Source organism: Callorhinus ursinus, unplaced genomic scaffold (genome assembly GCF_003265705.2).
Source record: "Callorhinus ursinus isolate GAN/ISIS: 27379988/994484 unplaced genomic scaffold, GSC_fseal_2.0 scaffold14, whole genome shotgun sequence".
Classification (NCBI taxonomy): domain Eukaryota; kingdom Metazoa; phylum Chordata; class Mammalia; order Carnivora; family Otariidae; genus Callorhinus; species Callorhinus ursinus.
Genome location: NW_027397076.1, coordinates 4137264 through 4152783, shown reverse-complemented (window position 1 = coordinate 4152783; position 15520 = coordinate 4137264). Strand labels below are relative to the sequence as shown.

At 49.8% G+C, this 15520-nt stretch overlaps 1 protein-coding gene and 1 long non-coding RNA gene across 7 annotated transcripts in view; one reads left to right on the top strand and one right to left on the bottom strand.

Moving 5' to 3' along the window:
* The window catches only part of LOC112831017 (uncharacterized), an 18590-nt gene extending 4915 nt beyond the window's left edge, over nucleotides 1-13675 (bottom strand). For both annotated transcript variants that reach the window (XR_003210262.2, XR_012380628.1), the window contains exons 1-2: nucleotides 13549-13675; nucleotides 8201-8367 (exon numbers count right to left, since the gene is read on the bottom strand). This is a non-coding gene — a long non-coding RNA (uncharacterized lncRNA). The remainder of the gene's footprint in view (nucleotides 1-8200; nucleotides 8368-13548) is intronic.
* Nucleotides 10182-15520, top strand: part of RFX4 (regulatory factor X4) — a 155589-nt gene continuing 150250 nt past the window's right edge. For all 5 annotated transcript variants that reach the window (XM_073900350.1, XM_073900349.1, XM_073900351.1 and 2 more), the window contains exon 1: nucleotides 10182-10587. In XM_073900350.1, the coding sequence (XP_073756451.1) occupies nucleotides 10545-10587 (43 nt within the window). In that variant the 5' untranslated portion in view covers nucleotides 10182-10544. The remainder of the gene's footprint in view (nucleotides 10588-15520) is intronic.

Here is a 15520-nt window from a genome sequence, read left to right as displayed (position 1 = left end):
ATTCCTCATATCAGTGAGGAATTCTTAATCTCAGGAAACAAACTGAGAATTGCTGGAGTGGTGGTGGGGTGGGAGGGATGGGGTGGCTGGGTGATGGACATTGGGGAGGGTATGTGCTATGTTGAGCGCTGTGAATTGTGTAAGACTGATGAATCACAGACCTGTACCTCTGAAACAAATAATACATTATATGTTAAAAAAAAAAAGTAGGAAGGGAAAAATGAAGGGGGGGAATCGGAGGGGGAGACGAACCATGAGAAACTATGGACTCTGAGAAACAAACTGAGGGTTTTAGAGGGGAAGGCGTGGGAGGATGGGTTAGCCCAGTGATGGGTATTAAGGAGGGCATGTATTGAATGGAGCACTGGGTGTTATACGCAAACAATGAATCATGGAACACTACATCAAAAAGTAATGTTGTAATGTATGTTGACTAACATAACATAATAAAATAAAATAAAAAAAAAAAAGAAGAAGTGCTCCATCAAGAAGAAAAAACACTGGGGGAAGGGGTGGAGGGTGACTAAAAACAGAGGTGTAAATAAATAACTCAGTAAATGTCACTGTTGTAAAGCTCAGCAACCATTACAACCAAATAAGTAAACAAAAATTTTACATACACAGCAATCAGTAACTAAAATTGATCAGATTGGGGCACCTAGGTGGTGCAGTTGGTTAAGCGTCTGGCTTTTGGTTTCAGCTCAGGTCATGATCTCAGGGTCTTGAGATGAAGCCCCAAGTTGGGCTACGTGCTCAGGGCAGAGTCTATTTAAGACTCTCTTCTCTGCCCCTGCCCCCATGCACTCTCTCTCTCTGAAATAAATAAAGTCTTTTAAAAAATTTTAAAGCAGTGATCAGATAGATTGAAATTTCTTTTGCTTGAAATTATACATTCAATTTTATTTTCCTGGTGGTTGCTCATAACTACTAAACCCATACTTGGTTTAATTTTCCCCTTTGTAATGACAAGTAACAGGGAAGGAAAAGAAAAAAGAAACAGAAAGATAGAATACATGAAAAAAATACTGATAGGGTTTTTTAAGAATTTAGATATAAGAGTAATTGTTATAAGTAGAAATAGATCAAACTCAGTATAAAAATATAAAGACTCAGAGAGCATTAATGTGTAATATTGTCTACAATAGAAATCCTTAAAGCAAAAGGCTATAAAAAGTTTAAAAATATAGGGATGGAGAAAGGCAAATCAGAGAAATTTGAAATTTTTTAAAATGTAGCAATGTTATCAGAACATAGATATGACAAAAAGGATGCTCTATTTTTATAAAACGTATTTCAATAGATAAAGCAACCATATATTCACCTAAGGAATCTCATTAAAATGGTCTTTTAATGACCATTGAAAGAAAGAATTAAGTCAGCAAATATATTTGGCAGAATGAGATATAGGGGCATAATAAGCATTTCTCATACTCATGGAACAGTAAACAAGCTCTGAGCATTTTACTGTATGTAAATTATTCCTTGTTTCGGTACAGGTCTTCCAAGAAGCAGAAGCCAAAACAAGATTAGACATGATAGAAATTTACTGGGGGGAAATCTCCGTAAAGAGAAAAGGGACTAGAACAGAAAAAGATGGGGAGAATCTTCACTGCAGGGCATGTTTGATACCTGCAAAAGGCGAAGAGGAAGGTAAATTGGGTAAAATACTCTCAGACATCAGCATGGTTCTAAGAATGTCTTGGTTAGGTGCAGAGGGAGACCTCAAGTCAGAGTCTGCATCCCCGTAAGAAAGAAAGAAAGAATATCACCCCTGCTGTGCCCAGTCATTGAAGTGTGGCCCCCATAGGCAAGAATGTGATGGTGGATTCAGAGTGGTAGCAGCAGAGGATGCCAGGCAACCATACTCCCTGAGCAGGTACCCTTGAAAGAGACCTGAGTGGCACAGCCCCATGACTGTTCCATGCCTAAATAAAATTATGAGAAAATAACCCAAGAGTGTTCCTCTATACCAGGAATAGCTACATATAAAATATAGACAGGGTATCATGCACAATAGCAACCCAGCCATAAAGCCTCCTGGAATGAATCAAAGCAAAGACTTTTAACAAGAAACTCAATTAAAGGGCACGCAAGTGGAAAGAGCCGAGATGCCCTTCAACAGATGAATGGATAAAGAAGATGTGGTCCATATATACAATAGAATATTACTCAGCCATCAGAAAGGATGAATACCCAACTTTTACATCAACATGAAAGGGACTGGAGGAGATTATGCTAAGTGAAATAAGTCAAGCAGAGAAAGTCAATTATCATGTGGTTTCACTTATTTGTGGAACATAAGGAAGAGCATGGAGGACACTAGGAGAAGGAAGGGAAAAATGAGGTGGGGGGAATTGGAGGGAGAGATGAACCATGAGAGACTCTGGACTCTGAGAAACAAACTGAGGGTTCTAGAGGGGAGGGGGGTGGGGGGATGGGTTAGCCTGGTGATGAGTATTAAGGAGGACACATATTGCATGGAGCACTGGGTGTTATACAAAAACAATGAATTGTGGAACACTACATCAAAAACTAATGAGGTACTGTAGGGTGACTAACAGAATAGAATAAAATAAAAAAAAATAAAGGGCACATTTTTTTTCAATAAATGGAGAGATTGCGCTGTGTTCATATGTAGAATGAATAACATGTAAATGTGCTGATTCAATTCAAGACAACTTTAATTCAGGTCCAGTTAAAATATTTCAGGACGTTTTAGTAAATCTGACAAATTTATTTTAAAATATATATGAAATCATTAGTTCCATGAGTAGCTAAATCAATTTTGAAAAATAATGGAAGGGAGAACTTGCTTATATAGCAAGTATATAAAGATGTTATAGAGCCATAGTAATAAAAATGGAGTGGCACCAGATCAGGGACAGGCAAAGAGATGACAGAAAAAGACTAGAGAGTACATGTACATGAACTAGAATATGATTGTGGGGGCACCACCAACCCCTGGGAAAGTATGGATTATTTAACAGTTGCTATGGACTGAGTTGTGTTCCCCCTCGGCAGCCCCCTCCCCAAATCTATATGTTGTAGCTCTAACCCCCAATGTGACTGTATTTGGAGATAGGACCTTTAAGGAGGTCACTAAGGTTAAATGAGGTCATAAATGTGGGGGCCTAATCCTATAGGATTACTGGTCTTACAAGAAGAAGAGAGAAAGATCTCTTCATCGGTGTAGGCACACACACCAAGGAAAGGCCACATGAGGACACAGAGAGAAGTTGGCCATCTGCAAGCCAGAAAGACAATCCTCCCAGGAAACCAAGTCAACCAGAACCTTGATCTTGGACTACTAGCCTCCAGAACTGTGAGAAAATTAAGTTCTGTTCTTTAAAACACCCAATCTGCAGTATTTTGTTATGGCAGTCTGAGCTTGACTAAGACAAAAGTTTTGGTGGGGGAAAGAAAAAGGTTAACTGCATTGAAAAAAAATTGTTTACAAAGATGAACTCCAGATGGATTAAATGTCTCTGATGGAATAGTCAAAAGGTTAAGCTAATGAAAGAAAAAAACAAAAACATTTTCTTATAATCTCGGGGACAACAAGAAGATTTCTTAAATAAGACCCTCAAAGCACAAACGATAGAATGGAAAAAAACCTGAAAGTGACATCCCATCACTTTTGCCAAATTCTGTTCATTAGAAACAAATCACTAAGATTTAGCTTACACTCAAGGAGAGAGAATACATGAGTATATGAATACCAGAGGTGTGGTCCCCCCGGGGGCCATTTTAAACGGGCCATTTTAAACGCTGCTTAACACAGAACAGAAGTAAACAATTCTTTAAGGACAAAATGCAAAAATTGAATAAATACACAAAAAGGCACTGAACCCCACTAATATAAATTAAGACAGCAATTATTCATCATTTTTACTCCATATTTGGCTAAAAAATTTTTTAAAGTAATGACATTCAGTGCATGTAAGGGCATGCAGAAACTGGCTCTTTCATATATTGGTGGTGGAAATGTGAAATGTTAAACTTTTGGGGAAAGCAATCCTTCAAAGTCATTAAAATATTAAATGACCTCATGTTGCCCTTCACAACAATCTATTTGACAGAAATAAAAGCATCAGTACCTAAGAACATATGTGCAGGGATGGTCTATTTTAACATAACCAATGATAGCAAAAAAAATCCAACAACCTGGAAACAACCCAAATGACATTCAAAAAGGGAGATTGGAGAAATTATGGTACAACCAAACTGAAATGTTCTTATCCAATTATTAATTTATGTTTGAGCCTAGAGAAAGGTATGGAGTCACATATACAAAATCATTAATATGTTATCACAATAGGATTATAGGAGAGAAAGGAGATGATTAATTTTTAATACACCTTCATATAATTTGAGTTATACAGCATACACGTGTTACCTCGTTATTTAACAAAGGCAAAAATAATTGTTTAAAAAAGATAAAAATTTTCTTACCAGTTGCACTGATTCATACTTCCAGATGAAATAAAACCACATTGGAATTTCTCTTGGAATTGCATTGTGTGTAAATTATTTTCTTCCAGTCATTTATGCATTTTAAAAGCAGACATTCACTCATTCATTCAATGCATAGTTCCTGAAAATGACCCGTCTACTATAAGCAAGAGCACTGGCTCCCAAGAGTAAACCATTTCACTCTGGCAAATCAGTTCTTCTCATGCACAAGAAGGGAGAGAGGTTTTTGCAGGGCTGGGGACATGGGTCTTCTTTACACCTGTCAAACCCAACCAAGGAACCAAGTTTGGAAGATTCCATCTTGAGAAATGAGTGGAGCGCAAAGCTTTTGCCATCCTCAGTGAATATTATTTCTCACAAATGAACTGTTGATGGAATCAAACAGGAAAATGTGGAGGTCATGTTCTCCCGCAAGGCAAAAACCTGGAGTGAAGGTATTCATGGACAAGATGTATGTTTTGTTAGTTGAGCAGAGAGCCCTTCCCGCTACACAGCATGAAGTTATGCAAGGCTGATTCTCTATTGAATGGTATGGCAGTCACTACTGGCTACTCATGCCTCCCCTTCTTCCTTAGCAACTGAACACAGATTTGGTTCATGTACCTGATGTCTGTGTGTTTTAGAGGAAGATGGACCCTTCTTCAACCCTAGGGGAGAATTTTGGTTCATCTTAGCCTCCCATGGTATTTATTTGCCCTTCGTTACTGGTTAAGGGATGGACAGGTAAATCAGTTATCTGATGGGACAAGGAGGAAAAATTATCCAAAAGGCTTCTGAGAAAGTTTTCCTACTCTTAAGAAAGGAAGGGGAAGGGAAAGACTCTCTTTTCTCCTACCAGTCTTTGAGAAGTGTGTGAGGGAAGCTGTGGTACTTTAACAATTACAGCCATCTTGTGATCATGAAGAATGAATGAACTTGTGATCATGTCCTTAATAGCAGAAGGCAAGAAAAGCAGGAAGCTGAGCATAAGCAGAAAGAACCTAGGGCCTGATAACACCTGAACCTCTCATCTTCTCAACAACCCAGAGGGACACTGTGTGACTTCCCCTTGTGATACAATAGGAAGTGCACATCACCACCAATGTGCTATTTTTGCCATAAACTTGAATATGAAAAGAATCAAGTCTCTAGACCCAGCTAACAATTTACAGGACCTATAGGGGACAGAAGAGCACGTTAAGTGACACAGCAGGGATGCAATGAACATAGTGCAGAATGCTGGGCACACAACAGGAAAGACAACTTGGCTTTTGTCAACAAATAACTGAGAAGGAATGAAATAGGGAGGGAAAATCTCCAGATTCAAAGAGACTTAAGAGACATAGCAACCAAATGCATCGTGTGGATCTTGTGTGGATCTTGATTCAAGCAAACCAACACTTATTATCAGGCAGTTAGGCAAATTTGAATGGTGAGATTTGGGTTATGGAATTATTGTTGATATTTTAGGTGTGGTAATGGTAATATGATAGTGATTTTGTAAAAATCTTTTATTTTAGAGGTACATACTTAGAGTATTTATGAATGAAAATATATGATGCCTAGAATTTGCATCAGAATTAGTCTATTCTTGGGGTGGGATTGGGAGTATAATAGGATAGAATTACAGATGAAACATAGTAGCCACATTGTAATAATAACTGAAGTTATCTTATAGTCCATGGAGGTTCATATCCCCTCTTCTTTTACATTTGCTTGAAATTTTGTAATAATAAAAAAATTTTAAGTACATATTACTGAGCCCACTGGAGACCTTCTGAATCAGAATCCCTGTATCCCCTGAATACACACAGGACTCACCAGTGTGTATTGTGAACAAGTTCTCCTGCTGATTCTGCTGCACACCAACATTTGAGAAACAGTGTCCAATGACTTAGAAGGCAATAAACCAAACTGCTATCCTTTTAAAACTCGACATCTAACTATTTGCATTTTCTGACTATAAAAGACACTTGTGGACAGAAATCAATTTAACCTTCAGGTGCTTCTTGAGTGAGCTGGGCGAGTCCCTTCCTTCCATAGCAACCTCAGGCACCCCTCTTGCAGAGTACTTATCCAACTGTTTTATAGTCTTGACTTTCTCCTTCACTGAACCAAGACTTAAGATAAACAGAGTCATATCAGACTGTTTATCCCCACAACTCACAGAGGTACATAGAAGGTGCTCAGGCAGTGTTATTATTATTATTCAATTATTATGGAAATAATTACTTAACTAATTAGCAAATCATTAACAAACATAAGGTTGGGGCCCATGTCTTTACTATAACGTAAGATCCATGAAAGCAGGATTATTGTTTATCTTAGTTTCTTTGTTAATTGTGAGCTCTCCCAATGGAATGTAAACTCCAGGAGGTGGAGGGGAGAGAGGACCCATGTCTATCCTGTTCACCTCTGAATCTCTACCTAGAGCAAAGCCTGGCACATGACTGGTTGTTCAGTATTGTAAGAAAGAAAAAGAAAGACAGAGACAGAGAGAAAGAGGGAGGGAGGGTGTCTGCAACACCCCTCCACCCCTTTGCCTGCTGCGTTCAGCTCCTAGCTTAGTCATTGGCTTCCACTTCCTCAAGGGGTCTGCCTCAACACCACCAGCCTCCCGGGCTCAGTTTCCGGCCTCCCCTCTTGGTCCCCATCACACCCACACTCTCCCTACTGCAGACTTTGCTATATTTGCTTTAGATTTTGAGCTCTGGAGAATAAAAACTGCATTGTTCATGACTGTGTCCAAGGGGAAGAGAGCCATGGTGAACCCCAATTGTCCTCCTCTGAAAAGTGGGGACAACAACAATATTTATATGTTAGTTGTACTGTGTGAATTAAACAAGGTAATGCATGGAAATGCCCACCACAGTGGAAGCACAGTCCGTACATAAAGAGTACATGGTAGCTATTCCTATTATGATGTTATTGAATCTGAACAAGGATTTTATTGAGGTTTGAAATACATTCGGGAAAAAAGCATAAAATTGTAAGTGTACACATCTCAGTGAATTTCCACCAATGAACACACCCTTGTTACCGGCCCCTAGGATAGCACTGTTTTGAAACTCAAGTGTTACCACCTCAGAGAGGTCCTCCCTGGTCCCACCTGCTCCATAGCACTCATCACTGGACAACCTATGTAATCTAATTATCTATTTTACCCATTGGCTTTTCCCTTCATTCCAGTGTAAGTTCCAGGAAGGCAGGGATTTTTTTTTAAAGCCTACTTTCTTCACTGCTGTATCCCCAGCTCCTAGACTGACTAGTGGTGGGCACATAACAGGTGTGCAATAAAAATCTGCCAAGGGATGAATGAATACGTGCTGGTTTGCATTTCTTTCAGCCCCCAGGTGCTGCAGCACCGTCAGTGGGGAGAGCTAGTGCCATTCCAGGTTAGATAGCACCGGGCAGGAGCCTCCGTGCACCAGCCCGCCTGACCCACATGCGACTTCTTTCTCTTCACTTTCCTTGCCAGCCCGGCCCACCCCACCTCACCCCATCTCCATTTTTCGTGTATAATTAAGATAATAACAGACCACCTTGCCCCCCCCAGCATCCCTCAAGAACTGTCCCGGGGACCCCCAACACTCAGGGTGGTGGCAGCTCCCCGCTGCCACCAGCATGCACCTGATCAAGCTCCCAGGCCAGTCTTCTACCTCAGGGTTGGGCCTGCAGGCGGCAGAAGGAAACTTTTATCATTCGCCCCATTTCGCTCAGGGAGAAATCGAGGATGGGTAAGGTGTACCTGGACGCTCAGATCTTCGGACTCCGAACCCCAATGTCCTCACCGCCACTCACACCACGACGACGTGTGGCGATCGCCACTGCCACCTTGGGTCGCCACAGGTTTTCATCGGTTCTCTAGTCGTCAACCGTCGCAGCTGGAAAGAATGCCTGGCTCTGTTCTGGGCCCTGTGAACAAAGTTCCTGCAGAAACGGGTAATGAACGGGGCAGCGGACGGAGTCAGAGGGGACCCGCACAGAGTGCTCAGGCACAGCCACTCCAAGGAGGCGACCCTGAGCTGAGACCAGGGGGTGGGAAGGAGCGGGCCACGCGGCGACGTGCTGGGAGGGGTAGATGGTAAAGAGCAAATGTTCGACTCCTGCCCCATCCACTGCTTCATTGACTCTAACCCCCTAACTTTGAGAGCGGACATCTCTGCCCCATTTTACAGACGAGGAAGCCGAGGCCCAGAAAGATTAAGGAATCTCTGGAGTCGGAATTCGAACCCAGTGCTCTGAAATATGCCAAACCCGGGCTCTGTCCAGCCCGCATTCCGCGCCGCCGCCGCCGCCTCCTTCCTCCCGCACCGTGACCTTAACTCGGCACGTGCTGGCCCCTTGTGCCTCCCCCCACATTGTCCCACTTAGCTCTTCCTGGAGGGCGGACTGGGGGGCTTTGCGAGGGACCGCGGGAAGGCGCACCCAGCTTGCGGTCCTGGGTTAGAGACCCCCCTCGCCAGGCGTTAGGGACCCCGCCCGCGCGCCCCGCCCCTTCCGCGGCCGGGCCGGCGCTGCCTCTGTCCATGGTCAAAGCACCCGGGGTAATCCGCCTTTCTCTTCCGCCTGCCGAGCCCCATTCATATTCTAATCACAGCGCTGCCGGCCCGCGAACGGCCACTTTATCGGGGCCCTCAGAGACGCAGCCTGCCCCCCCCACTTCCACTTCCAGACCCCCAGCTCCTCGCCCCCCCTCTTTCTGCACTTTAAACTCAGCCGGGGAGGGGGTCCCTGGGAAAACCGCGTCCCCACTTGGACGCCGGGCTTCTCACAAACTTCGCGGCTGGCTGGGGGGCGGGGGAGAGGGCGGGAGGTGGGAGGGAGGGAGGGAGGGTCTGGGACACAGACAGACTGACAGAGTTACGGGAAGAGGCGGGGAGGGGGGTGTCAGAGAGACCAAGGGGGATAGAGACAGAGGGGCAGAGTCCTAGGGAGAGACAAAGAGACGTGGGGGCAGGGGCTGGACAGAAAGACAGGCAGCCAAAACAGGAGCAATAGAGGGACCCAGAGGACGAGAGAAGGACAGAACGACAGACAGAGACTGGGAGACAGGCGGAGAGCGAGAGCGAGGCAGGGAAAGGGGAGAGACTCGGTGAAGGAGATGGATAAACCCAGGGGAAGAAAGTTCTGGAGGAGACGAGTCAGCCCCTCACGCCCTCCCCGCCAGGCGGCCTCTTCACCGCCCAGGTTGGGGGCTGGGGTCTTAGGGCTGCAGTTCTCCTCCCCACCTTTCACCCTCAGCTTCCTCCACTCCTCCACGAGTGTCCGCGGATCCGCGTGGAAGGGAGTCGAAGCATACCTCCTCCCGCCATTCCCAGGGCCCCCACTCAAAATCTGACCCGGGACCAAACCGGGAGGGGGGACACAAGAGGAGAGGGAAAGGAGTGGGGCCCACTCGTGGCCGCGTAGGCGACTCCCCAGGCTCCCCGGAGTCCCCTGCCGCCCCCCACCGCCCCGCCTGGCCCGGTCGGGGGAGGGCTGGGGAGGGGGGAGGGGGCCACATCTAAGCCAATTTTGATTTCGCCTATAATGAGTGCCGGGCGAAGGCTGGAGAAGGCCTCTGGAACTTTAAATAAGAAAAACGTTGCTAATGCTATAATAGAAGGGGGAAGTCGGAGGGCTGGGATTGCGTCGCTCTGAGCCCCCCTTTTCGGAGGCGGCTTTTCTTATTCAAAACAGGCCCACAATGGGCTTCACAGTGCGCCTCGCCACGGCCCCATCTGACGAGCGGCCATTCATCAGGCCGGCTGGCCTATCAATGACATTGCTCCCATCGGGGCTCCTATAAAATGATGCTTTTTCCCATGAAACATCCGCAAACATTTTGACGGGTTTGGCTTTGCCCGGCTGGATTACTGAGTGTCCCCTCGCTCGCTCGCTCTTTCTCTCTCCCCCTTCTCTGCCCTCTCTCCCTTCTCCTTCTCTCCTCTTTCTTCTTTCTCTTTTCCTCTCCTCCTCTCTCGTTTTGCCCTTGCACTCTCTACGTCTCTTTTTCTCTCCGACTCCCTTCCTCCCTGGACATCTCTAGCACAGGGGATCCCCAAACATCAGGACTTTTGGGGGGCGCCCGTGCTGTCCATGGGAAGAGCATGCATTGTGGGTTACTGGAGGAACCCGACATGGATTCCACAGGTCAGTCCTACTGGTGGGGGGCGGGGGGGGGAGACATTGGGAGGGAAAGAAAAGGGAGAAGGGGAACTTCAGAAAGAGTTTCAAAAAGTTCAGAAGGGTCAACTTGACAGTGGAACCCTAGGAAATAACGGAGAGCGTGCACAAGTTTTCAGTCCGTCGCAATGTGCGATGTAAGTGGATGCGTGGAAGTGTGTGTGTGTGCGTGTGTGTGTAAGAGTGTGATCGTGTGTGTAAATGTGTGAGTGAGTGTGTGTGTGTGTGCGCGCGCGCGCGCTGACGAGCGCGCTTTTGCTTGCCCTGAACACAAAGTTACGTAAAGATTCTCTGGCTCGCGGCGAGCTCGAGGTGCCGCTCGCAGAAAGTTTGCGAGCCGACCGCCCCCTCCCGGGCCCGGCTCCTCCCCCGGGTTTGGGGGCCCCGGAATAGCGGTGCGCACTGAGGCTGGTGGCTCCGGCCAGGAAGCCGAGCGGAACTCCCCAGAGGCGGGGGAGGGCGAGGGCTTCGCACGGTGCCTGGGAGGTGGGGACGGAGGCTCCGACTGGTAGAGACGCGCAGCTGGAGGGAGTGACGGCGGCGAACACGGTGGTCCTGGGGAATCCGCGCGGGGTCGGAGGTGGGAGCCCCGGGCCGTCCGAGGCGGGGTGTAACCTCCCTGCCCGGAAGGGGCATCCGACGACGCGCTCCGCTGCGGGGCTGTAACTCTGTTAGAGGGAGGGCAGGACGCAGTGCGGCCGGCGAGGCCTGGCCTCAGGGTCTGCAAAACTCCTCGGCACTTTGGGGGCTGTGGGAGTCAGGTTTTGGGGTCGCGGCGGTCCGTAACAACTGAGGAAGGAAGCCAAGGAATCTCTTACAACGAAAAAGCCCGGCGTCTTGGTTCTCCAGCAGAACTTTCTCCACCTTTCACTTCTAGTACCTTGGAGGAGCCGCCAAACTTCTAGATCTAAGCTATGCTCCCTACGCTCCTTCCAGGTGGAAGAAGCTCCCTGGAACTGCCCCCCACCCTTCCCCAGCCACAGTCCCCAACCAGTCCACTCCCACCACCACTCAGACGCAGCCTCGGGGAGTCTTGGGGAGATAGGGTCAGGGAGGGGCAGGAGCAGGGCGGTGAGCGCAGCCTGGGCCGAGGCCGCAGCTTGACGAGATGCTGGGGATGATGTGTAGGAGCAGACAGGAGCAACAAGTGCCTTCCAGCCTCGGCCATCCCTTCACACGCTCGCGTCCCTTCCCCGAGCAAAGAAACAAACACCACCAGAATGTTTCTTCGCTTCCCCCTCCCCCCGAAGCAGGCTGGAAATAGATGTGGGGTGGGAGTAGAGGTCATCCGGGCATCGCCCCAGATGGTCTTTCTTCGGTCGGCGCAGAGATTTCCAGCCCCTCCAGGCTTCTGCCGAGGCCCTGGTGGCCAGAACATCCACCGCCTCGGGCCAGGGGGATCTTCGGTTTTCCTGGGTGGTTGCCTATCTCTGGTCCCAAGAGCCAAGTCCCTCTCCCATTGAGTGGGTGTGGGCCCCCGCAGAGTGGGGAAAGGCCGAGCCCCGCAGTCTTCCTTACTGTACAAAGTAACCGAGGCATGGAGAGGGGTCGCCTGCAGCTCGCGCCGGGCTGCGGGTACGCGTTGGGCCCTGCTGGGGTGCTCTCTGCTGGCGGTATAGAAAGCTCCACAGAAGGAAAAAAGCCCCTCCCTCTATATTTTTATGTCAAGCGCTTGCACTACTACACATCTCCTGAGCACCCCAAATTTGGAAGCAAATACCCTTGAACAAAATTAAACCCATGTCTACATTTTGAAGCCAAGTATTCACAAGGGGCTCACGTAGGGACTTGGGGTTTCCCCACACCCCACACCAGCCAAGCCCCAGTTAGGGGTTTTAACTGCCCTCTCCACTTGACCGGACCTCCTTGTACGTTCCGGGGGAGGGTTATGGGGTGGGAAAACGTTCTGTTTTCTGTCCTCGATGTAGCTGGTGGTCGTGGAGACACCTGGTCACTTTTACCCCAACTGCAAACACCCCAAACGGGTTCTGAAACAGAAATCTTTTCCACATCCACTCCGCTCCCTTTTCCGAAAATCTGAGACATCCCCAGATCGCCATCCTGAAACCAAAATAAAAGTTTGGGGCAATGGCAGCGTGAAGAAATGACACGGGGCGCACCAGGTGACATTTCATAGTGTCAAAACCGACGACTAGGGAAGTGCGGCTCCGCGCGGTCCGGTCCAGGAGCCTCCCCTCACCTCCCAGCCCGAGAACTTAATCCAATTAGCTTTTCTTCAGTTTCCCTTGTTATGTAAAGGTCCTTTCTCCCCGCTCGGGGAGACTAGCGCTCCAAGGAGCAGTTCGATTCTGCTCCTGTTAGAGCAGATTGCGTGCGGCTAGAACCACGAGTATTATGGTCACTATTTCATCCTGAAAGGGCTCCGAACAACCGATTCCCGGCAAGTGCTGGGGCGAAGTCGGGAGTGTCCGGGGATCAGACCGGCCGGGGAGCCAGGCCTCCGTCCCCTACTCTTTAAAGGAAAATCCCCGCCAAGTGCCTCGGGCCCAGGAGACCCGTTTTGCAGGGGCCGGGGCTCTAGTGGTCTGCCTCGGGGCCACTTCAGCGTGACCTGAGGAAACGCGCCCCTTTGTTCCGCGCACCGAGTCGGTAATATATTCCTCCAGTTTTCCCCAAATACTCATCAAGTGTGGGGCTAAGACAATGGCCCCGTCGGGGGAGGCCGGGGAGGCCGGGGAGCCGGCGCGCTCACGGCGGAGGGCGACAAAGCGGAGCCCCTCTCCCAGGAGACTGGCCGCGCAGCCGAGCTCGGGCGGACGGCGAAGGCCGCAGGCGCGCGCGTGGGGCCGTCGACGCGCCGCCGGGCCGGTGCGCGGTTTGCAGTTGGGGCGGGCGCACGCCGCTCCCGACCGGCGCGCCGCCGCCCCACGCCGCGCGCCGGCCGGCGCCGAGCCGCGCCGGGCCCACCTTCGCCTCGCGAGCCAACCGCGGCGGCCACGCGGGCCTGGCCCTGTGGCTCCACGCCGGGCTGCGCTGCCCAGGCGAGCGTTGCTCGGCTACTCAAGGCACCCGGAAATTCGAGAACGAGGGAGAAAAGCAGGTAGAATTTTAGGCCACCACGGAGAACTTTGTGCCAAGTGAGCCGGGGCGGGGTTGGTCGGCTACGCAACAGAAGGGTCGTTTCTTGTTAAACGGGATGGCGCGTTAGAGAGGGGCACTGCCGAGCCCGAACTGGAAATTTCTGCCTCTACCACTTTTCTGCCCCGAGATCCAGAATCCAGAGCTGGGGCGGCCGAAGTACCCCTGGAGCCGGATTTGAGCACCACGGGCCACAACGGCGGGAAGGCACGCTGGTCTACAGGCCCCGGCTCAGCACAAGGCCTGTCCTGGCCCCGTGGGCCCCCAGGTGGGGACATTCAGTGGCCTTGGCTTGGGGCCCCCGGGACAGAGAACGCCCGGGTGGGAACAGGGCCCGGGCCTCCTCTATCCTCTCCTGGCCACTGCCCGAGGCGAGGAGCAGCCGCCTCCCGCCGGGCGCACCCGGTCTGCCGGCTCAAGGGAGCACAGGGCCCGGGGTCTGCCCTTTGCTCCTGAGCCTGAGTCAGGCTGCTCTCTCCCTCCCCGGGCCTGTGTGTGTGTGTGTGTGTGTGTGTGTGTGGCCGGCAAGGGGAGCATGGGCGCCCCCACCCTCGCCACCTGCCAAGCGCCGGCGTCTGTGAGTTCGGCAGCAGGGTCAAGTGAGAGCCGCGTGGTCCCGGGGTCCCCAAGCCGGTGGCTGCAGCCCTCGCCGGCGCGGACGCGGCGCTCAGGGCGGGTCCGGGAAGCCCCGCAAGCGACTCCGCGCGGCGGCCGGGACAGCGCGCTTGCCCACCGGGCCCGCAGGACCCGGAGACCCGGAAAAGTTTGCAGGGGCCGCCCCGCGGGCTAGGCCCTAGGGCTTCCTTAGCCGCGCCCGCCCCCCTCCCCGGCGCGTCGCCATGGTGACCGCTGGAAGTTGGTGGTGGAAAACAGACCCGGCGCAAAGCAAAATATTATGAGTGCAGTTGGGGTGACTTCATGGGGGGCGGGGGACCGGAGGGCATGAGCGGGAGCCAGCGACACAGGCCGACAACAAAGGAGCGAGTGCGAGTTGGAGAGAGGAGTTTGCTCCGGGCCTTCCCGCCGCCGTGTGAGAGCTGGACTGACCTGCACCCCAGAGGCGCCGGGGTCTCTAATTTCGCTCCAGCTACACCTTTTCTGTGCCCACCTGTGCGCCCTTCCTCCCACTCCTCTTCACCAGGTTCTCCTGCAGCCTCCCTCCCCATCCCTAGGGTAGGCACCAGCTGGGCAGTGCGCCCGCCTCCCCCACGAGCCACAAGCGCACCGACGTGAAACGTTCTGGCTTTTCTTCCTCATGCCCCGGAGGTCACCCAGGATGAATTTCTCGTCGCTCCTCCTCAAATTCAGTCTTAAAAGGGTGAGGGGATAGAACAAGGTGGGAAAGAGGAGAGAAGGAGGCGCCGGGTCTGAAATCTGGGGGTAGGGGAGCGGGGAGATCCTATCCAGTTTTTTCTTTTCCTTTTTTTTTTTTCCTCTCCTTTGTACAGTGGGAAAGGCTCTGAGTTATAATTCTGACTCAGCGATTTATAATGTTACTTTAGGTAAATCTTATATAGCTTTTTCAGATTTTCATTGTCTGTAAAATGAAACCTTAGACATCTTACAGTCTGGAATTTTCTGATAAATTAGATACAAACCTCTTTATGATAGAATCCAGGAAACCTCTTCACTTGTAGAACCCAGGAAGCATATGTGAGCTGGTTACCGTTATCTGAACTGTGACCCACTGCGCAATTAGTGCATCTCTCCCCACACTAATAATATACTAAAATATTTTGGTGAGTCATCTATTAGGATTTTAAGAGTCAAGAAGGACCTTGGATAACCACTTTTTAAAGGT